At 43.0% G+C, this 24,472-nt stretch overlaps 1 protein-coding gene across 4 annotated transcripts in view; it reads right to left on the reverse strand.

The window, feature by feature from the left end:
* LOC149865599 (dol-P-Glc:Glc(2)Man(9)GlcNAc(2)-PP-Dol alpha-1,2-glucosyltransferase-like) overlaps window positions 1-24,472 on the reverse strand; it is a 191,544-nt gene that overhangs the window by 158,812 nt on the left and 8,260 nt on the right. For 3 of the 4 annotated variants that reach the window (XM_090042071.1, XM_090042076.1, XM_090042073.1), the window contains exon 3: window positions 7,802-17,460. The exons of the other annotated variant lie outside the window; for it this stretch is intronic. In XM_090042071.1, the coding sequence (XP_089898197.1) occupies window positions 15,440-17,083 (1,644 nt within the window). In that variant the 5' untranslated portion in view covers window positions 17,084-17,460 and the 3' untranslated portion in view covers window positions 7,802-15,439. Of the gene's footprint in view, window positions 1-7,801; window positions 17,461-24,472 lie in introns of those variants that run through there. 4 annotated transcript variants of the gene reach the window in all.

A 24,472-nucleotide genomic window follows, 5' to 3' on the forward strand; every position in this document is an offset into this window, starting at 1 on the left:
TAGACCCTTAAAAAATTTCAAATGGAGGTATGGACCCCTTTAGAAATTTAAAATGGACATGCAGACCCCTTTGAACTGTAAAGGTATTCACATACTTTTGATAGTTATCCTTTGTGGACCCCTTAGATGGACCACGGACCACTGGTTGAAAACCACTGTCCGCTTCCCCACTGCACTTCATGGACCTACTCTGGATTTGTTAGACTTCAGTAAAAACCTTCAATTAGACCTTCATATAAGATCAGTAATTTCTTTAAAGATACAGCATGAAGCAGCAAGTGGGCCCTTTCTTTATATCCTTTGTCATTTTAAGTTGGACCATTAGGAGTAGTCCATTTAAATACTTTGTCATATATGTTTACATTTTCCATTAGTACATAGATTTAAAATGCCCATTTATTACCGTGATAACTTACACACACACACAAAAACACACTGCACATTTTTCATCTTAAAAAAAACTATTCTTCATCTGAGATTATATATAAATCAGTAAGGACACTCTTGCTGCAAAAAAGAAACAAAGAACATCCATCACTGGAAACACATCATAGAAAAAGCTGCCAGATGAGTTTTAAACTGATATATTGAAAGAAAAGCATTCACAAAAAAGAAGCTGATTTTGAAATGCTATTTTCAAAGACAGCAGTAGACTATATGGATGTAATACCTGTCTGTAAAGTGTTTTGTTGTTTGCTTTTTTTATTGACAAGAGTTAGGAAAGGAAATTCAAATGCATCAACTCTGCTATAATGTGAGATTTAAACAGGAAGTTATGTGGGACTTAGAGTAAGCTCCAGAGTTTTTGCAAGTCTGTAATATTGTCTGGGTAATGGTAAGATCTGAATCAAGTACAAAAAATCAAAACAATGGAATATCTTGAACATTAATAACACCTTCTAAAGATGTATTGACAACTCAAACTAATACAATATTATACCTTTGGATCATTATCTAAGTTTTTCAATTGTGAACTTGCAGTTTTAAATTTTGTGCTTTGGTACATCATTTGTAATGTATATGAGAAGACACCACATATATTCTGCATGTCAGCATTAAGGTCATTAGCGTGTATAACAAGTTTCCATGTCAAAGTATTCACGCAACCAATCCATGACTTCATTTTATAACTATTACATTAAGTAGATATTTCCACAATTGAACATTAAGGTTTCTTTACATTGTTTATATTAATTAAAAACTATGTAAAGTAAAAATGTGTATTCACTCAAAGGAGCACTAAAATTTAGCCTGTTTGATGTTTTAATAAAAAACAAATACTAAAAACATTTCAACAATACAGTTTTCTACATTGAGGGGCATCTTCCTGCATGGGAAGATTATTATAAATGATCAAGTGGGTGATAGGTCAGTTAGGCAACCACCGAAAAGCTAATGTGTATAAAATGTAACTGCTAAAGTCTTTACAGAACAAGCCAATGAGCATTAAGCCAAATTTGTCTCTATAAGTAACTTTATGCAGCATAATTAGGACTCTTAAGAAAATCATGGATTTCTTGTAAAAAATTTGTGGCACGTACATGGCCACAAATTCCATTTTTCATGGAATATTTACAGTTCTACCACTGATCTTGGCAAATGGGTCCTAGTAGTTCCGTGAATATTCCATGAAAAATGATACTTTACCCACACATGCAGCAGGCAGGCACACATAGATGGTGGGAAGCCAGGGCTAACAGGACCCCCCCCCAACCATGGGGCAGTGACTTACCTGTTGTGGGCAGTGCTCCACACATCATCTGGCTGCAATCCTGACTGCATGCAGGCTCTGTGTCTATCTGTGCATGTTCCTCCCCCACTCTCCCCGCTGCAGCCGCCCAGGAATCACGCCCAGGCTGCCCTGCAGCCCTACCCGCTGCCCCACTTTTGGGGTGGGCTAAGCCTTCCACAGGCTATGCTCACAACCCTTAAAATCTGCAGTGTGGGGCAAATTGCCTAGTTTCCACGCAGTCCTTGAAATCACAATTTTCTTGGGGCCCTAAGCATAATGGGTTAGGAGCTAGCCATAGCTCCAAGTGTCCAGCAGAGCTAATAAACTCCCCAGCCTCTCAGTGTTTCCTATTCCCCGTTGCCCCTTCCTAGCCATTGTTACTTCTTGAAATCTAAATATTTCAACTGACAGAAATCCAAGCAGTTGCAATGATAACTGTAAATAAATTTTATTTCTGATCCATTTTTCATCCAAATGACTTCTGAAAGTGCCAGAATCCAGTACAATGTTGCAAGAAAAGGGTTAATGTGCTTGGCATAGATGAACGGAGGAAAATTAAACATAAAAAGAGAGATTATATTACCTCTGCAAACAAATGGGAATATCACTGGAATGCTCTATCCAGCTCTGGTGACCACACTTGTTAAAAAAACTGAAAAGGGTTCAGAGAATATTTGCAACAGGGATCTAAACTGTGGAAAACCAACATATAATGAGAAACTCGTGGAGCATAATAAGATAAGAGGCAACTTGATCCTGTTCTGAGAGTACCAGCTTCAACAGATGTCATCGAAAATTTGTGTGTGTAGCTGAGTTTAAACTAGCATACAAAACCATAACATAATCCAACTACAAATTGCAATTAGAAAAAAATTAAATTGGGAATAAGCAATCCAAGCTTTTAAACAATAAAATTAATCATTAAAATGCTTCCCAAGGAATATGAAATTCATCACTTCTTGGAGGCTTTGACTGAGTGACTACCTCTCCAGAAGATATTCTCTAGTTCAGCCACAAGATACTAAGATCAACAATGCCCACTTGCATAATAGGAAATGAATTCCCTCCACTTTGAAAATTACTGGATGAAATTCTGTTGTCTAGCAATAAAGAATAGTGCCATTTTGGCCTTAAAAATGTATTAATTAATCTTATAATTAATATGGAAAATTAAAATTATTTATCTGAACATACACCCAAAGTTCTCCTTCCAACATGAAACTAAAGAACATCCCAAGTAGCATTTTCCTAGGGTCAAGCAAAGTCTGCTTCCTCTTGTATTTTCAGAAATGGAAGAAAAACACAAACTCTACTTATTCTAGGTTTTACACCATTACTCCTCCTTGCTTTAGGAAAGAATAGCAAAAAACAAATAAAACTCCCTGTTGTTGATAGTTACCACTGTCATCTTTCAACATGGGGACATAACCCTTCTGTAACAGTAAAGGCATGAACAATGCATGCCCCTGGAGGCTGGGGTACATGGCAACTGCTCATAGGTGATGCCAGCAGTGGCAGCAGCAGGGGCATGGCAGTGGCAAGCAGGGAGCTCCTGCAGACAGTCCCAGCAGCGAGGGCACCAATGAGTAAGGCACTCATTGTCTCCTCCATTAATATAGTCTATATGTCTATGAAATTAATGAGCCACAGATGCATCCAAGCCCTGACAACTGACTTGTAACACTCATATGTATTTGTGCTGTGTATGGCAAAGCATGTGCCTCTGATTGCTGTGTATTGTGGGTTTTTCCCTGTATTTACCTTTTTTTCTTTCCTTTTCTCCTCAGGCCTGTTGCTGAGGAGAAAATGTGTGGTCTGGCCATGTAGGTAAGATGGGCCCTGTTGTTATGGCCATGTGCTCTGCACATGGAAAGCTGGGGCCTTGTACCTGGTATTGTTGAGGAGTTCGTGACCCCTTGTGGAGCTGTTCCCAAAGACACAGAGTCGCTGTCTGTCTCAAAATTTATTCAGCATGCTGAGCGAACTCAGAGGCCCCGAATAAAACTGTCAGAGGCGATTTATAGTCTACAGACAAAATGCGCGCACAGGTGGGAATTTTCCACTGTGAAGGAAAACAAGATGTTAGGTCAGTGTGGGAAAAGTCTTAATTGTTTCAAAACTGGTTTTTGGCTGAGTGTTAACTAATGGAGGGGGGTTGTATCTCTGCTTCATACTTCAAGGCAACGAGGCCTGTGTCTTATCAGCCTGTCCTTGAAGCACTGAGCCTGCTACACTATTATTTACGATCTTGTACCAGCCTGTCCTTAGAGGCTGAGTCTGCTATAGGAGTTTAATTGTTAGTAAAATTTCTACAGTATGACATGTAAAGTCCTCTGGCCTGATTGGCCAGGAGAAGCAAAGACTTCTTCAGGTAGATTGGTTGAGAGAGAGACTGAAGCTTGGCACTCCATGACTAGACTAAGGTGATGCCATCCTAAGGAATATAAGGTCAGCTAGGCTGATGTGGGGGAGAAGCTGCTAGGGACTGCTGAAGAGTGAAGTCAAGGGACAAAGGAATTTGGAGCTAAAGAAGGTGGAAACTGGGGCAGAGGAGAGAGAGAATTGTCCCAGTGTCTGGAATCTCCTTTATCCTCCTTTTCTTCCCCCGTTTCTGAGGTTTTTCTGAGGGAGGAGGGCATTGATTGCTTGGGTTGGCTGCCTCGGAGGAATTAGGCCTGAAAGTTTTGTAAGAGGGTTAAAACCTGGGAGTTTCTAATCCTACCAGCTTTGGACCAGGGTTGAGGTTTGTAACCTTGTAACAGAGAATGCTAGCCCTGTTACCAGAAAGCAGGCCGCTCTCTTTAGGACCAGAACTTTCTGGGCACAGCCTGCTGGCACGGTAGGGGTTAAAACCCGAGGCTTGCTGGCTAGTCAGGTGACTGGCAAGGGGTAAGCCAGAACTATAAAAACCCTGGGCTGAGCTGGCAAAGAGGCTTGGTGGCAGAAGGGGTGAACTCCTGATGAGTCCCAAAGAAGCTGTGGCAGCTCCACAAGAAGGGGCATAGCAGACGGTGGGAAGTGGAAGCACAGAGCCATGGAAAAATGTGAACTGGCATACCTTAACTCCTTAATTTAGTTACTTTTTTGGTTATATCCCATAGATATACTGTCAGTTTGACTGGTAAACTGGTTGAGGCTGTAGGGGAGGAGGAGGCCTCATTAGTGCTTTAGGGCACAGTCATAAAAGGCTAAAGGGCCCAGTGCACTAGTAGGTGCAGCTGTATAGGGCCAGTGGCCCAGAGCTGGCTGCAGGACTTTGAAGCCAGGTCCCAGTGGGTGGATCTTGACTAGTAGCCTGAGCTATAAGAAAGGGGCCAAGCCTGAGGAGGCAAAAGACCCAACAAGTTGGTGCCCCAGGGTGCAGGGTGAAAGGGGGCCATAAGGCTTGGTGCTGTGGTGAGCACAAAAGGAAAGCCACAGGCCTAGAGAGCATTAAGGAGCCTTAGAGTCAAACCCTACCTGGTGGGTTTAGGCTGGTAGGCCTAGCTAGAGAAAGACGGAGGGGGGAAGCCCGTGGTGGCTGAGAATTCCAACATAGAAGTACAATAGGCAGTATCCTGCTTGTAAAAACATCTAAGCAATATTTACATCAAGATGTGGCAGGTAGGTAAAGGCAGGATACAAGACAAAATACAGAAGTGAAGTATTAAGGGACTTCAAGGGTACCCCTCATAGACCACTAGAATGCCACTGGGGAGGGCAACCTGTTACAAACTGTCCGCTCCCAGTGGAGCTACATGACCCGAACTACCTGCAGCCCAGGCCTAGACGGTAGGCCAGGATTTCCCCTTTTGTTTCTTTTGATGGTCCTTTGCTCCAGCCAAGCTATGTGTTGGGGCTAGCTGTAGCCAGTAATAAACTGCAGGACAAACTCAAGAGGGAGCTGCAGTTGATCTCAGCAGGTCATATAATCCAGCCCAGAAGTTTTGCAGTGTGTGTGTGTATGCTGGCTGGACCTGCAGTCCCCTCCCTGCAACTCCTCTGCCCACACCTTCTCCATGGGAGCAAAATTACCACTCTACCTCTTCTTCTCCAGGAGCAACAAATGGCCCCTTGCACCACAACTAAACCACCAACTACAAGCAGCTTCCTGATACGTAGTGAACCCCATCGCAGGACAGCTCCAGCATGGACCTTGGAACTAACACTCTAGGGAGCCTTCCCAGACTGGCCTGGGCTGGGATGAAGTCTCTGTAAAGAGGTTCAACCAATGAATTGTAGTTGTAGAGATAACATCTATATTGTGTTTGTTTTTTATTTGTGTTTTTGATTTTTAAAAATGTATTTATGGGTTTATACTGTTCATGGAAATGAGGATTTGTCCACGTGGGATACCCCAGTCAAATTTAGTATTCCCAGATTTCTGGGTGGGGACTGAAGTCACTGCTATAATTCACTGGGTATCCCAAAATGTGAACCCAACCCTTCTTACTGCTGACTAGTGCCCAGCAGGATTACAGACTCTTCACTCCCTCTGAGAACTCTGGTGCTTCCTGATCCAGGCACAATCCTGGGTTCTGCCAGACTGGAGCTGTCAGAGATTACAATAATATTTTCATGTTGCATCAGCCTAAACCCTTTAAAGATGCTGGGGAGAGAGAGACAGAAGACACACCAGTCTCACTATCCCTGAAATGCCTTGTAGCCAGGAATATCAGCAGAGGTGAAGAAGATTCAGATGAGGGCCTTAAATCAGGGTCTCCCACACCCCATGTAACAGTTCTTACTGCTATCTGGAGGCAGGGAGATGGGTGGCTGTCTATCCTTTTGGCCATAAATTCCATGCTGGATCTGAGAAATTTTCTCTATGGAGTTTTGTCAAAATTTGTGTATTACTGTAAAAAGTTTTGGTTTTGACTGGCATTTTTTGAAGAAAAACTGTTTCACTGAATAATTCCCAACCAGCTCCAATAGATACATTCCAAGATTATTTAGATACCTAAAGAAAATATTGGCTTAGTTGTAGCTTTTTAAAAACATGAAAAACGTGTGAAGGATATTTGAAAAGATATGTAAATTATTACATACATATTGCCTTTGTCACAAAATAAGCTAGAGGCAAATGCTATTCTCATGAAAAGTCAGAAGGGTGTGAAAATAAGACCTAAAACAAAAGCCTACTAGTACCTTCTCTGGGATAATATGCCTTTCCAAGGCTACTTTTACAATTGCACAATCTTGCCTTTTTCTGGTCTTTCCTTCCCACCTCCATGATTACAGTTGCTGCATCTTGTTTGAAATGACATTGTGTAAGCTCTCAAGGAAGGAACTATCTCCATCTACATTTGTTCACTGATTAGCAAATCGGGTCTGCCCCTGATCAGAGTCTTAGGGCACTACTGCAATAAATAATACTAATGAAACTTAGACATCTTTGGGATAAAACATATCAGAGATTTAAGAGTACTTGATAGCTTAGAGCAGGCAGTGAAGAATAATCTTTGTATCCAACAAGCTATAGGAGGAATTGGATATAAAGAATACAAATTTTAGTTAGCCATGAGCAGGGTTTATGCTTATTGCTACTCCTCAACTATGTTGTGGCATTTGTTTAGTACTGACTCAGACAGCAGTATTGTCTCTGAAATCAATAAACATCCTAAGCTGGTTCCCTTGTATATTCTTTTGAAACTTCTCATCTAATGATTGAATCAGCCAGATACTGCTTAGTTTGAGAGACCGGATTAGAAACCAGGAAAACATGGCATCACTTGTGTACACTGACCCATGTCAACCAAAGTAAAGACACAGTGAATGATGATAACCAAAACAACATTCCTTTTATAGAGATTCAAAGATATTTCTATGGCAGCATATTTAGGGGAGCTGATAGGAAGACAGAGAAAACTGAAGTTTATTAGAACACATGAAAAGGTAGCTACAGTGTGAAAATATTTATGATTACGTTTTTGAAAAGATGTGTGCATTACTGTTAATGAGCTCACTATAATTTGAATCAAACATATGTTGCAACAATACCAAAAATGACAAAAACCTTCGAATAGGAGGTTTATTTAAAACACTAGAAATAAAAATGCACGTGGCAAAATATTTTTTTAAAGGGCCCTTTATTTTTTAAACACACATTTTTTTTTCTTTATAAAAACATGCCCACAGTAGTTGCAAGTTAAATTAGAACATTACATTTTTTTGAAAATGAAGCGGCAAACTCCATATTTACACAGCCACAGCTACACAAAGACAACAAATCTAGTGAACAAGTCATGCTAAAACTTTACACCCTGCAGGCCATATGGGCAGCCAGATCCAGCCAGTGGGCCGTTGCAGAAAGGGGTGAGGTGTAGCCCAGACCCAACCCAGCTATGCAGGCAGAGGGGGCATGGCCCAGCTTCAACCCAATTCTGCAGGAGGGAGGAGGCATGGCCCAGGGTTTGGGAATTCCCCATGTGGCACTTGGAAATTTGGCAGCTGGAAAGGGATGGCAATATTAATAAGCACTGCTCCCCTGCCATCAAATTTTCTGATCCATAAGGAGCCCTGCTGGCTGGATGCAATGGCTCTTTGAGCCAGATTTGGCCTGGGCAACATGGCTTGAGCACCCCTGTGGTAAACTATTAGAAACCAGAGACCTAGCAAAATGAGTCTCACAAATAACCATGCTTTTACCATCCCAGGAGCTGTTCCCTTTCCAAACAGTGTCAGTTCTCTCCCATATACTGTAAAATTGATACCAATCCCAACCTGGCTATTGATCTGACCTAACCAGTGGGAGGAGGTGTCCACAATTCAGCATGGAGTACCTCCCTTCTACTGCACTTCTCATTTCAGCTGTGATAAGATTAAAATAATCTTTCCCTCATGAAAATTTCTCTCCTCCTAGTTCCTGTTCCTGCAAGGCACAACTCAACTCTTCCCTCAAGTCAAAGCACATCCAAAGTGTTCAGCACATTGCGGGACTGAGCATAAAATCCAATGATGAAAACAACATCCACAGGCATTTTATCTAGATATAAAATGTCAATATGCCTGGATAAGCAATCATTCATGCGTTACAGAGGAATGCTTTTTATTGCTAGCAAGGAAGGACTCAAGCCAAACCAACTATCTTGACCTAGCTCTCACATACTCATACTAGGGACATTCTGTAGGCAATCGTCATAAATGTCACTGAGCTGCAAATAAGAAGAGTGCATATTAGCAAAATAAAGATTCATTAGGGAGCCAAAACTTTTAAAGAAAAAATTACTAGGGTTGGTAATATAACACAAGAGCTAGAGAAATGACAGGAAATTATTTCCTGGTTCTAAATGTATCAAGTGTAAAAAAGCTGGGTGATCTTTAAACACCCATTATGGCAAACTACTTTGAGTATTTATTTTTGAAAGCACTTAATCCAACTAAAAAACAATAAATATTTTAGAAAGATATCAGTGCACTACATAAAGTATGTACATTAGCTCAACAGTATAGTCTCAGGCTTTATTTTTGTTTTCCTAATATCAAGTATAAAAAGAGATCACAAAAATAAGAACATCAAATCTTACTGAAATTAAAAAAGTACTTTTAAAAACAATAAGTAAAATTAAATTACTTAAAATCCAAAACAGAAAAGATAAGTTAAATATACACATATTGCTGCTAAACAAATTACTCAGAATGTACACAATGATCTGAGTCAACTTTAAACACTTTAATTCTCAGAATTTCAGCTAAGGATACAAAACATGATACTGCAACTGCAGATATTAAACTTCTGTTTTTTTGAAAGAAATGGCTCAAGTCTGCCATCTTGTGAACAATTTGCTCTCAAACTTTACTAGCATATTCCCATGGAAAGAGGGTTTTACAAATGTTGGTCTTTATAATAGGTTTTATTTTCAGAATTAAAATGCATGTTACTTACCAACATTAAAGTGTTGTCAAAGAATTAAAGAGGAATAAGACAACAGGTAAGACTTTTAGGTGACAAAAAATAAACTTTTAACCTATAATATTAGCCCTATCTTGCTGCCAAAGGAATTCACTTTGTTTTCTGATTGAAAAACTGCTTGTATTGCCATCAGGATCCATTTGTTGAACACCATTGCTGATTTTGTTTAAACTATTTGTGATTTTTCTCTCTCTTATAATAAAGCACTTATAAAAGATGTACCTTATAATAAATGACTTATGTACATTGTGGCACCAAAAGAATCAACATACTTGATTTTTATTCTTGTACATAATACAACAGAAGCAGCCTTAAATGCTTAGATGTATGTTGCTTCTCCATATACTTTTCTACTGTCTGACACAGAATTTTTTCTTCCTAGTATCTTCCACTTTTCTATTGAAGAAAAAAATCATCAGTCTAAAATATCTATTTTTAGACAAAAATGCCAAAGTAGTGGAATTAGCAAGACAAAACCATTTTTAAATGGATAATCATTGCAAATGGATACAATAGTTTCGTTTTGTAATTCTACAGAAAATTATTTAATCTACAAGATACTCTGGAACAGATCCTCAGCTAGTATAAAACTGGCATAGCACCTGTAAATCAATGAAGCTATGATAATCTACACATCAGCTGAGAAGCTGTTCCTTCTCTTTGGGCTCTTAAAATTAGAGGCTGGAATAAAAACAGTGTAGAAATCTGTTAGGAGCGATGGGCAAAAGCTAAGAATTTCCCAAACCCAAACTCCTTTCCTCAGATCTTTAAAATTATATAATATGATTCCTATAAGTAGATTAAAACAAAACCACTGTTAGTGATAGCTGCATAAATTCTAAATATTGTGTAAATTACTTTGAGAACTTTCCTCAAATAACAATAGTGGGGCTACAGCACCTTTTATTTTCAAACAGACAGTATTGCTAAAATAACCCTGCATCTTTTTTTCTAAATTCTTTGCTTGGGTCAATGTTGAATAAAATTTAAAAGACCCTTTAATTCTTCAGCAAATGTGAAAATATATTAAGAGAATCTGCAACAGCAATGCAATTATGCCTCTTTCTCATTTCGTGTGTTTTTGCATTTCACTAATGCACAAGGATTATTAAAGATTCTTTGCTTGGAAATATCAGATTATTTGAAAGAACAGTCATCAGTTAGGGAAAATAAATGTGTTTTTTTAAATGAAAAATAAGCATTTCAATACAGTTCTGTTTTTAAGTTAGTGAAATATACTGAGGACAACAGTAGTAGCCCTCAGTAGAATTAATTCATTATTAATGCATTCCATTGTAATTTCTGTTGTTAAAATCCTGAGGTATGTCGGTTTATAAATTTCAGGAGTGTTTTAAAGTTCCTAAGCACCTGTGTACAAATCATTCATTAACTACTTGTTTTCCAGGATTCTTCCCTAACGGACAGGGCTTAAAAGAAAAGTATGATGTTTTAACCTGAGGGTAGTGTTACAGTGATGTTGTAGCTGTGATGGTCCAGGGATTAATGTTAGGGAGCATCTGCATTTTGTTTCCTTGTGCAAAATTTCCAGTTGAGACACTGCTGAACTCACTTAGGTAAGGATAAGAAGAGAGCACAAGAGCAATCCTTATCTTTAGAAGGTAGACAATCCAGTAAGGCATTCAGAAAGCACAGCATCAATGCATGTGCTAGACAAAACACAAAAATGCCAGTGGATTATTTAAACACAAACACTCTTTTTCACACACGCAAGGAAATACCTACTCCCCTACAAGTTGAAAAAGATCAGTCAGTAATAGAGGTCAGAATTCTAAACAAAAACTCCTGAAAACCCATCTGAACTTTTCAGGCACGTCCAGACGAGCACACACATGCACTTCCCCAGGGCAAACAGCAGCAGCACATAGCCGTGCCACTGCTACTTGTCCCTGGTGAATGCCGGTGCACACACACTCTGGTGCACAGCAATTTCCCCCAGGGTGGGGCTGGGGAGGCTGGGGCCAGCACCTGGGCTGGACCCAGTGGCCTTACCTGGGGTCCTGGGGGCCTCCAGGGGCTCCAGCAGTAGCGAGCTGGGTGCATGGAGCCTGGGCAGCTGCTGGAGCCAGCCAAGCTCCAGTTTCAGGCAGTGCGCGCTATAGGCATATGCACCACCCCATTTTTTTCTGCCACATGTTTTCTTGACACCAGGATCTCACAGTGTCAAAAAAACCCTGCCACGCTGCAAATTAGCAGTGCAGTGATTGCGTGCATGCGTGGCACGTGCAGTTTGCAGCGCCACGGACAGGTCTGTAGCACTGCAACCACACATGCACACTTAGCTGGACACACCCTTCCAGTTGTTCATACACTAAAATGAAGGTGGGGTCATAAACTTGCATTTCAAAACCTGACATACATAGACCCATAGCCCAGAAGTTTATTGTTTTAGTTAAAAAGCATATAAAACAGAAGTGTCACAGGATACTTTTCTGTTAAGTTCTGTTGCACTGAAATCATGGTACTTAGATAACTTGAGCATGGGCTGGGCTCAAAAACAATGATGAGTGGTGGCACTTCAAATTAGTCCAACACGTGCTTCTGTTACAATTTCAGCGTGACAGAACCAACTATGAAAAAATGAGTGGGCTCTCCAATTCAGGCACTATATACAGATTAACAATAAGTCACTGTTACAGGAGGCAAGACACAAAAACAAGCAGGAAGCAGGGGTGTGCTTTAAATACAATACACAAAGAAATTACTCACTGAAAAGTGGCTGTACACTCTCCTCAAGAGAAGCAGGGTTGTGGAAGACAGTGGTGGGTGAGAATCTGAGTCAGCCGTGCAAGTATGGTACAAGTACATGGATGGGATTCTGAGCCAGAGAACACTGATCTGTTTTTCATAGATGAGAAATACTGTACAGCTGTAGGTCAGTAACAACACAGCTCTCAACTTTCTGAGAGAGACTTCCTCTGCAAAACTACTGGAATAGCACCTGCTGCTGGTACAGATCTGAATGCAATATTTCAATTACAGAACAAAAGAGAGTGGGAACACCCCATATGCCACGCTATTTTTGTATACAGTATTGTGTATACAAAACTAATGAGTGACTAGAAAATGAAGAACCAAAGAATGCGCTGAAATCCAGTTGAAGTAATTTACTGATAGGAACAATCACATTTTCTGATTCAAAGATAATACACGATTTTTAAAATATATGTATGTGCAGATGCATTTGCATCTTTGCACAAATCAAACGTACATTTTACATCTATACAATGTATATATATATAAAATATTATTAAAAGAACAATTAGACAGTATAACTAACCTAGATATTTGAAACAATTGCTTCTACTTGAAAGTGCTCTCACACTTCACTTCAGTACAAGCCTATTAAACATATAACTCTGGGTCTTAAACAGCCTATTATTTTAAAGAGTGTCAATTATGCTTGGCTCCACTATGTAAAGATATGTTTTAGTCTGGTGCACAAAATCACTCCCCTTTTAATAGGTCACATTATAAAATGCAGTTTATCTTTTTGTACAATGATATTCGTTCCTTTAAAAGAAGGTACATGCACAAGGGCTGCATTGTATTTTATAAACATTGATTTGTGATACATATTTCAAAACACCTTAGTGACTTAAATGCCTGAGTTATGCTGGAAAACAGACCATAGGCTCCTAGGAGCAAATTCTCACTCAAATTCATTAGTATGTAGGTGTTTTTTAAAATTTAACATTTCAATGGACAGAAGATTTTCTCCCAACCTTTAACATGCTTGGATAGAATGTCTTATCCTGCTCACTTCTATTGTTTTATAAACATTATCCAACAGTTATAAGAGTATTAACAGCTGAAAGACTTAAAAAACCCATAAATTAAAATATGAAATCAAAATGCCTATCATTAATTAGCAAACATAACTGAAGCTTTATTTGTGCTGATCTCCAATGAAAAAGTCATACACTTTGAAACTAATACTTGAACTTATGCTATGGAGTGGGAGCTCATCAACTGGTGATCATGGGAGGTGGAGAGGGATCTAGAAATACTGACTGACCACAGGATGATGAGCTGCCAGTGTGATATGGCTGTGGGAAAAAATATCTAATGAGATTTTAGGATGCATCAAGAAAGGTATCTTAAACAGAAAAAGGGAAATATTAATGCCATTGTGCAAAGCATTTAAAACCTTATTTAGAACAGTGTGCGCAGTTCTACCGATGTTTAAATCAGGATAATTTAAACTGAAAGAGGTACTAGAATGACTAGCAGAATGGAGATCCTATCCTATGAGGAATTAAGAGTGAAGGGATACAACTGCTGTATTCACTACCATGACATTTGCATTTTTCTCCAAAAAATAGGCCTCCAAAATTTGGGTGCATGTCTTAAGCAGGGTAGCTGACTTTTGTGCTGGCAGGGAAGGCTGGAGATGCTGTAACATCTTCCTCTGTTTCTCTCTGGACAGCATCCATCAGGGGCAGTCCAGTTTTAACCCTCTCACAGCCACTGCCAAACTGGCAGTAACTTTTGGCTGAAGCTGCCTACAAGCTGGCTAGAGGGAGTGAGTTGCTCCATGCAGTCAGCTTTCAATCATGATTCATGACTCTGGGAAAACCTTTTCTTTTTTTTCTTCATTCTGTCTTCTCAAAACAAGGTGCATATGGCTGATATATGAGAAAATTAGAGAAAATTTTAGAGAGAAAATTCATCAATACTTTTAGGACTTCAAATATTTAGGAGGCAGAAAACATATACATTAATGGGAAACACTGGTCCAAGTTCATATGGCTATAAGCTGGTCACCAAAAAATTAAGCTGCAAATGAAAAGAATGTTTCAAACCATTAGAGGAGCAGAGTTCTACATTGGCCTTCCAGAGAGAGCAGTGAGTGCAAGGAATACACTCTGCTGTAAATTAGAGCCATAAAACTTCAAAGAAGAGATAATATGACAAGTGATCCTGAAGTTGGAAACTAAAACTCGCATTACAAGGCATTGCAATGTTCAGTTTGTTGGTATCTGCAAGAAAGAGTTGAAAGAAGACCGTATTGCTGCGTGTGGCTGCTTACAGATACAGGAAGGGTCTAATGGTCTGGGGCACAGGTTTCCTGACCTGGACGTGTCTACACAAGATGTTAAATGTGGAGTTGACTAATTAGCCCCCCAAATTAGCTCCCCAGTAAATGTCTCAGCGTCTACATGATGTAAAAATCGCAGTTCGTTTCTCGGGAGGCGAAAAAAACCTTCAGCCACAGACACACTCTATTAGCAACACAAAAGGTATATATTTGCAAATAGGGTCAGAGAGAGAGACAAAAGATCAAACACTCTGCTGCCCCCGAGGGAAACTGCCCAGCTGGCTTTATCCCCTCTCTCCTGACCATGTGTGCAGAAGGAGGAACTTTTACAACTCATTTCTGATTCATACAAACATGTATGTGAATACGTCAAATCATGCGTCGCATGTGTATTATAATTAACTACTTAAGTATGCGGGGCGGATAGGCTTATATGTATTAATTCATTGCGCATGGGTAGAAAATATTTGAGGTTACAAGAGTTTGAATTTTTTCCTTGCTTCAAGGCTAGAATTGCAATTTACTCTTATCTGCATGAGAAAAGCTGAGGAGTATATGCTTTACTGTAACAAAGAGATAGTAACTTTGCAAAACAAAGAGAGAGTGATACCTTAATACAAAGAGCTCTCAGTAGCTCTCCCAGTTCTCTCACCAGGGAGGGCTGACAGCTGCGCTGTTTTAACAAGACTTATTGATAATGCATTTTTAATAATATTTCTAACAATATCCCCCCTCAAGATGCTTTCTGATCTTTACTTCATTTGGGCATATCAAGATAATTACGAGGAATTTTTCTGAGGACCATGACTTTTGCTACAGTCTGTGCTTTCAAAGGAACCGCTGCGACCTGCATTCCTTCTACTGTAGTGGTTATCAATCTAGTGAGACAAGGAATAAGGCAAGGGATAAAAATCAAACCAGTCAGAGCACACAAAAGCACAAATCCTACTTTTTTCCACCAGGGTCCTCCAAATAATTGAAACCACCAGTCTTTACTCCATGTGGGTTCCCACGTTTGTATTGGTACATGGGCTATTTTCCTAATCTCTTTGGCAATCTCTAAGACTGCTTTTCCGTTGTCGTCTATTTGGAGGCAACAATTAGAAAGGTTGAACTTTCCACAGACTCCGCCATCCTCTGCGAGTAAATAGTCTAGAGCCATTCGATTTTGGTATATGGCTTCCCTCATCTGGGAACTTTGTCGAGCCAGCAACTCGAGAGCAGTGGCAATCTGGTTGGTAATTACTTCCAAGATGGCCTGCAACCGGATGATTCTATTTAGCATATAAATTGGTGTCCGGTAACCCCAACTTCCATCATTAGCCCATGTAGCTGGTCCATAATACTCAATAATCCTCTGAGGAGGCCACTCATCCTCCTTCCACTTTTGGGAGCCACCCTGTGTCAAACTTACATCAATACTTCTCTTGGCCCTTTTCCAATCATCATACAAAGAGACTCCCAGCTTATTTCCGACCTCAGATGGTAACAAAAAGAAAGATGGTACAATTACTCCAACGTAGCAGGTTCCTGTCCACCCTCGTGGTAGTACTGTATAGGCTTTCCTTCCACAAATCCAATAATGTCCTTTCAGGGCCCTATTTTCCCCTCCCAAGGCTAGGGGGTCACGGCTGTGGAAAAGAAGGGGATAGTATTTGTTGCCCGCCTGCCCTAAAGGGTCAGTGTAATAGTTACTCCGTTTAAACTGACATTTCCATACGCCATCTTTATCCCTATACTCGCACTTGGTTATTTCATTTGTGTCATTTAAGGCACTCCAATATGCATTAAACTTTGCCACCGTGCCATTCGGGTGTACCCATTTCCAACTATAGACATAGGTAAATCGTTCACCTCGGGCCTTTTCATATGCCTGACATCTGGTAGGGTTAGAATCGAAAGGTACTATTCTTGTCTTTTTGGTCTGTTGCATCTGCGGGGAGATTGGGATGCTAACAGCAGAATTCCATTGATCAGCATACTTGGTGCATATTTGGGCCCATTTCAATGTCCATGTACACTGACTATGTCCCAAACTTCTCCCCGTACCATTACTGCTAATACAGTACTCTCCTAATGCCACTTGGGAAAGATCCCAGCTGCGGTTTTCATCCCATTCTTGACCAGTACTCTTAACATCCGCCTTGTCACTGACCAACCATTTTGGGGCCAAAGGAAAAGCCCTCCAAGGCCACAGTTCTCTGGCCTCTTGGAGCCCCCCACAGGCCCAGCAGTTGGTAAGATTAAAAGTACCTGCAATTCTTTCCATCATATCAACATACAAATTTGTCCCTGGGGGAGCAATTTGGGAAAGCGAGGGTGTGAGCCAGCGGTTAAGGCTGCTCAATTCTGCTCCTTTCATTATGCAGATAACAACAAGGCACATTAAGATTCCCACCATATTTTCCCTTTTACTTTCTTGTCTAATTTTCTGAGCTTTGATTAAGCCGTCTCAGGCGCACTTGGAGATCACCAGTAGGTTCACAACTCCACTTGCTGGCTTCTTGTTCCGAAGACGACTCAGCTTCCGGAGTGAGTTCGTCTCGGGACTTGATGTCCTCTAATGCTCGTGGATGTCGCTTCACACGGGTATGGTGTATCCAACGATCATAGCCAGTAATCTTTACAGCGGTGTGGGTTGTTAGAAGTACCTGGAAAGGGCCACTCCACCTCTCAGTCAAAGGCTCCTTTTTCCACCGCTGCACCAAGACCCAGTCTCCCGGGGAGAAGTCATGTACTGGTACATCTAAAGGCAGACGCTGAAAGGAGGCTGCATACCTGTGAAGAGAAAACAAGACAGACTGCAAGGCAATAACATACATATGAAGCTCACTATTACCTAATTCAAAAGTTACATTCTCTCGCATCCTAGGAGGTAAGACTCGAGGCGGCTTGCCAAACATAATTTCATATGGGGTCAATTTGAGGCCCCGTCGGGGAGTGTTTCGAATGCAAGTAAGAGCTAGCGGCAATGCTTGAGGCCACTTAAGGCGTGTTTCAATACAGATTTTGGTGAGCAAAGTCTTTAAAGTCCTATTCATGTGTTTCACTTGTCCTGAACTCTGTGGTCTCCATGGTGTGTGTAGTTTCCAAGTAACCTTGAGAGCTTGTGCGACTTCTTGAACCACTTTTCCCACAAAGTGTTGTCCTTGATCCGACTCGATGAACTCAGGCAGGGAATACCGGGGAATGATCTCCTGTAACAAATACTTCACTACTGTAGCTGCAGTGGCAGTCCTGGTGGGCCAAGCCTCGACCCAACCAGAGAGCTGGTCTACCATGACAAGTAAAAACCCGTGATGTCCGGACCGTGGGAGCTCGGCAAAATCAATCTGCCATGCCTGTCCAGGGTACGCTGCCCAGGGTCTACCTCCCATTGGCACAGGGGGTTTCCTTCGAGGGTTTACTTTCTGGCATGTGATGCACTTGGTAGCAATGCGCTGAGCTTCTACATATAGCCCTGGGGCTACTGCTTGGCGGATCACTAGATCACCCACGGCCAAACCTCCCATATGGGTTCTTGCATGGAGCTGTTGCAGCACCTCCCGAAGTAATGGCCTGGGTATCATGACTTTTTCTCCTGGTACTATCCACCACCCCTGGGAGTTCTTTTCTGCACAAGTTTTCTGTGCAAATTTATCTTCTTCAGGGGAATACTGTGGGACTAAATCCTGAACGTATGGCCATATGGCATGGGACTTGGCCTGCTTGGATACCTCTTCCGCTTCTCCCCCAATAAATGCAGCTTCCTTTGCTGCTGCATCAGCCTTTGCATTTCCAAGCTTATGCTTTTTCTCAGCAGCCTTCCCATGGGCCCGCACATGAATGACTGCTACCTCTTTAGGCTGGTGGAGTGCCTCTAGTAGTTTGATAATCTGGGGGCCATTAGCAATCTTATTCCCAGAGGCAGTAATGAAACCCCTTTCTTTCCACAATAGTCCGTCCGCATGGACTGTAGAAAAAGCATAGCGAGAGTCAGTGTATATATTAACCCGCTGGTCTGTCCCCAGCTGTAATGCTCGGGTGAGCGCAGTGAGTTCCGCGGCCTGTGCCGACCATGCACTCGGCAATGACTCCCTCCATACTACCTTATCCAAGGTTACCACTGCACATCCTGTTCGTCTTTTCCCATCGATGACAGAGCTGGAGCCGTCCACAAAGTATTCAACATCTGGGTCTTCAATTGGGTCCTCAGCAAGATCAGGTCGCACCTGCGTGGTCTGATTCAGGACCTCAAGGCAGTCATGTGTCAGTTGCCCTGGCTCCGGCAGCAAGGTTGCAGGGTTTAAGGCTGTAGTATGTTTGAAAGTAAGTCCTGGATTAGAGAGCAAAAATATCTCATACCGTGATTGTCTGGAGGGGTTAAGAAATTTCCCTCCCTCAGTCCCTAGGATCTGGGGAACTCCACGAGGAGTGAGTATTTCCATATCCGCACCCATGACTATCTTCTGGGCTTCTTCAACAACCACTGCTGTGGCTGCCACAGCCCGAAGACAGGCTGCGAAGACAGGCTGGCCACCCGAGTGCAACTGGATCTAGAACCTTTGAATAATATCCCACGGGTCTCCAGGTCGGGCCCGATGGCTGTGTCAGCACCCCTGATGCAACCCCTCGATTCTCATGAACATACAGTCGATATGGCTTTTTACTGTTTGGGATGGCTAAGGCAGGGGGCTGGGTTAATGCTGCCTTCAGCAGATTCTTTATTCCATTTCCATTTAGTGAGACTCTCCTTAGTCAGGGATTCGTACAGTGGTCTAGCCTTCCCACCGTAATCTGGTATCCATAGTCGACAGAACCCAGTTAGCCCTAGGAATGCCCGCAGCTCCTTGGGTGACTTAGGTGGGGTTAGACCTTGAATCGCCTGTATGCGATCTGCACTCAGGGCTCTGACTCCTTTTGAGAGCTTATATCCCAAAAATGTGACTTCAGGCTGACATATTTGGGCTTTCTCTCTAGAGACTTTATATCCTTTTTTCCCCAGAGTGTTTAGGAGTGACCTGGTGGCTTCCTCGCAGAGCTGCAAGTTTGGGCTTGCAACTAGCAGGTCATCCACATACTGGAGGAGAGTCACTGCGGGGTGTGATCCCTTCCATTCCCCCAAGTCCTTCTGAAGGGCAAGTCCGAAAATATGGGGGGCTGCTATAAATCCTTGTGGAAGAACTGTCCACATGAGTTGGGCTTTATGGAAAGTATCTGGATCCTCCCATTCAAAAGCAAACAATTTTTGACTCTCTCGGTGAATGGGAATAGAGAAGAAAGCATCTTTCAAATCTAGCACTGAAAATATTTTAGCTTCCCCCGGTACTTGTGTCAAGATCGTGTGAGGGTTCAGGACTACAGGATGATCTGAAAGGACCTTCTTATTTACAGCTCGTAGGTCTTGGACCAGTCTGTATGAGACCCCATCTGCCTTCGGCACTCCAAGGATGGGGGTGTTATAGGGTGAGGACCCTTCCACTAGCCATCCGTACCTCTTGTATTTCTCTATTAACGGCTTGAGTCCAGCTCTGGCCGCTCGGCTAAGTGGGTACTGCTTTACCCAAACGGGCCCCTCCCCATCCTTGAGTACAATCCTTACCGGGGAGACGAACTTAGCTCGCGCAGGGGTTCCATCAGCCCATACCGAGGGGTCTACTCCAATCATGTGATCTTCTGGACTTACTGCAGGGCATCGGTCCTCCAGGAGAGCCATCTGATAGTTCGAACTCTGCTTGACAGGTAGCTGGACCACCATCTGATCGTCTCTGAAAAAGATCTCAGCTTGCAATTTTGTGAGTAAGTCCCGCCCAAGGAGTGCAACCGGGCAACTTGGAGAATACACAAAGGAGTGCTCGAGCAAATGGTCCCCCACCTTGGTGAGGAGTGGTTTACAAACAGGGAGTCGGGTTTGCATTCCCTCAATCCCTTCTACAAGTACATACTGTTCACTAGTTCCTGCACAGGGGTTTTTTTCTGGAATCATTGAAAATGTAGCCCCAGTATCCACCAAGGCTTCAAAGTTTTTGCCACCAACCCTAATGGTTACCATGGGATCTTCTCGGGCTCCAACCCGAAGGGTAGTGGTCTTAGATCCCTGTCCCCTTCATTCTGAATCCTCACCCTTGTCTTCTGCCCGCATGAGGTGACCTCTCGGTTCCCCCTCTCTCTTCTCCTTCAACTTCGGGCATTCCCTCTTCCAGTGTCCTTTCTCCTTGCAATAAGCACAAACATCTGCTCCCACTCTTTCTCCCTTCCTCTTCTGTATCCCAGCCTTTCCAGGGTTCCCTCCAGTTATAGCAGCTGCTAGTGCTGCCATCTGTCGCTGAGCCTTTTTATCCTCCTTGCGCTCCTGCACTTGCTCACGATTCCCATACACCTTATATGCAATTTCCACCAGCTCTGAAATCGGTTTCCCAGCACCTCCCTCAGTTTTCTGTAACTTCTTACGGATATCAGCAGCAGATTGACCAATAAACATAAGATTTACCATGCGCTGGTTATCCGGGGCTTCTGGATCCAGATCCGAAAACCTGCGAAACGCCTCATACAGCCTCCCAAGGAAAGCTGAGGGATCCTCCTCTCTTCCTTGTCTCACCTCATACAATTTAGACAGATTGGTAACCCGAGGCACTGCCTTTCCCATTGCTTCCACTATAATTCCCAGATACCGTGCACTTAGCTCTCTGCCCTCTGCAGTATGATTATCCCATCTTGGCTCCTCTACAGGGCAGGTATCACGCAGAGTACGACTAGCAGCACCTTCTGACTCAACTCTAGCCGCCGCAATACGTTCCGCTGTCCCCAACACTAATCTCCTCTCCTCCGGGGTTAGGAGGGTCTGGAGCATCATCTGGACATCAGCCCAAGTGGGTCGATGAGTCTGCCCAATAGATCGGAACAGGTCCCTCATCTTTTCAGGGTCTTCATGAAAAGAGGGGCTCTGATTCTTCCAGTTAAATAAATCTGAAGTGCTAAATGGGGTGTAGACAAAAGTTGCAGTGCCTCCTTCCCCAATAACCTCTCGCATCGGACAGTTCAACACCGGCTGTGACTCTACAGGCTTGCGCAAATAATAACCCTTATTTCCTGATTCAGATGAGGCACTTGGCTGAGGCTCACGCTCTAACTCATTAGGTATGCATTGGTACGTCGGTGGTGGTCTCTCTAAGGGAGGGGGCAGTGGTGCAGAAGGACTGGACCCCGAGGAGGCATCTGACTCATCTTCGCTACCCGACAGGGCAACCGGAGCGCGGGTCTGGTACTCAGCCAATTCAGAATCCCCCCCCTCATTAGACTCAGGAAGTACAGGCGCCCCCCCCCCCCCCCGAGTCTTTTTCTTAACAAGCATCACATGAGACTTTACTAAGTAATTCTTAATCCAAGGTGGCTGATTTTGAACCACCCACAACCAACAATCAATATAAGGAAACTGATTCCAATACCCATTCTGCATAACAATTTCATGGATAGCTATCACTTCTTTTAGCACAAAGGATCCTTTCGGGGTCCAGTGGACCCCAAATGTTGGCCACTCGAGTTGACAGAACTTAGTTAAATCACCTTTTTTCATTTTTATTCCATAATCGGCCGGCTTTGCAAATTTATTAAAATGACGTAATAAGACTTTTAGAGGGGTATCAATATTGTTTTCTACACGAGAGCGACTCGTACCCATTTGCCCACAAAAATGCGCCCAAGGCACACCAAATACCAAAAAGATCTCAACAACAGATGATTTACAATGAGAGCTGAGCCTAGAATTTCTCAGCAAACTTACACATCCTTTGTTTTAAATCCGTACACCAGATTGGGCAAAGGGAATTCGTATACTCACTCAGATACCCCAGAGATCTCGATCCAAATTCCAAAGTGTGTCTGCCTCTCCAGAAACTCAGAATTTACATGGGATACTTCCTTTAACTTCCCGGATATTCGGACTTAAACCTCAAATTCCAGGGGCGAGTCCAAAGTCGGCTCGGTGCGCACTTCCCCTGGTACCGGAGGCGCTCCGTCACTGAATTCCGGGGTAGTCCTCGAGAAGCCCCACGTTGGGCGCCAATTATTGATGTAAAAATCGCGGTTCGTTTCTCGGGAGGCGAAGAAAACCTTCAGCCACAGACACACTCTATTAGCAACACAAAAGGTATATATTTGCAAATAGCGTCAGAGAGAGAGACAAAAGATCAAACACTCTGCTGCCCCCGAGGGAAACTGCCCAGCTGGCTTTATCCCCTCTCTCCTGACCACGTGTGCAGAAGGAGGAACTTTTACAACTCATTTCTGATTCATACAAACATGTATGTGAATACGTCAAATCATGCGTCGCATGTGTATTATAATTAACTACTTAAGTATGCGGGGCGGATAGGCTCATATGTATTAATTCATTGCGCATGGGTAGAAAATATTTGAGGTTACAAGAGTTTGAATTTTTTCCTTGCTTCAAGGCTAGAATTGCAATTTACTCTTATCTGCATGAGAAAAGCTGAGGAGTATATGCTTTACTGTAACAAAGAGATAGTAACTTTGCAAAACAAAGAGAGAGTGATACCTTAATACAAAGAGCTCTCAGTAGCTCTCCCAGTTCTCTCACCAGGGAGGGCTGACAGCTGCGCTGTTTTAACAAGACTTATTGATAATGCATTTTTAATAATATTTCTAACATACACATGAAACCCTATTAGGCCACAGAAAACTAGTAAACTCTGCAGCAGGTGAGCATTTGTAAATTCAAGTACTGTCCTACTGCAGAGCTTTCATGTACAGCAGTGCACATGTAGACACTGTCTGGGCTGGCTGTGGCAGAAGGCTGCTTCAGTGAGGGGCCTACCTGCCAGCTAGCCCTGCACTGAAGCACCCGCATACCCCACCCAGCTTCTTTGTAGCATGCTGACCCCGGCTGGAGCAGCCCTGGGCTGGCAGGCTGACTCCGTTGGCCCTCTGCCAGTTGGGGCTGCTCCAACCCAGCACCATCAGGAGCATATGTACATGCAGCACCAAGGAGCAATAAACTCATGCTGGACTCATGCTCCCCATTAATATGCATGTGTAGGTGCACCCACTGTGTGGCAAGATACAGTGAGAAACTAGCCTCAAAGGCGGGATGTCATTCCCTAGACATGATAGGAGCATGGAGCAACGGTTGCCATGAAGTTGAAAAGCTTCTCTTAGCTCTTGGTACTTGAGGCGAGTTCAGTATCTAGTGAAATATGTGCTTTAGTCCAGTGTCTCTCAACCTTTTTAGTACCAGGACCCATTTGTAAACATCAGTGGCCAGTACCAACCCACAGCCCCCTGGCCCTGATGATGCCCCTCACTCCAGACCCACAGCCCCCACCCTCTAGCCCTGTTTGTGCCCTCCACTCACAGGCCGCTGCCCTCTGCCCCCAGCCTCCCAGTGTGTGGTCTTAGAGGTGGGTGGGTGTGAAGCATAGGGAGGCATGTGCCCCCCAATTTGTGTGGGTACAGGACTGCAGCCTGGCTGGACCAACACAGACAGGAGTCACCTCCACAGCCCAGCAGGTGGATCCCAGTGCAGGAGAGTGGAGTAGGGCAGCGAAACTAGTTGCTACCACCACCATGAACCCCATGCCAGCTGTGCCACCAGCAGCACAAGGAGTAATAGCTGTGGGGGAGGGGGCCATGCTGCCCTCACTTCCTCCCATGGCCAGCCGCTTACGTGTTGGGCTGCGGCTCTACCCTGCCGCCATGGCCCAGGTGCCAGCAACCAGTCTCACTACCCTGCTCCACCCTCCCGTGCTGAAACCCACCCACTGGGCTACAGAGGCAGCTCCTACCCATGCTGGTC

This window comes from Crocodylus siamensis, chromosome 4, assembly GCF_052110815.1.
Source record: "Crocodylus siamensis isolate JL-2025a chromosome 4, ASM5211081v1, whole genome shotgun sequence".
Lineage (NCBI taxonomy): Eukaryota > Metazoa > Chordata > Crocodylia > Crocodylidae > Crocodylus > Crocodylus siamensis.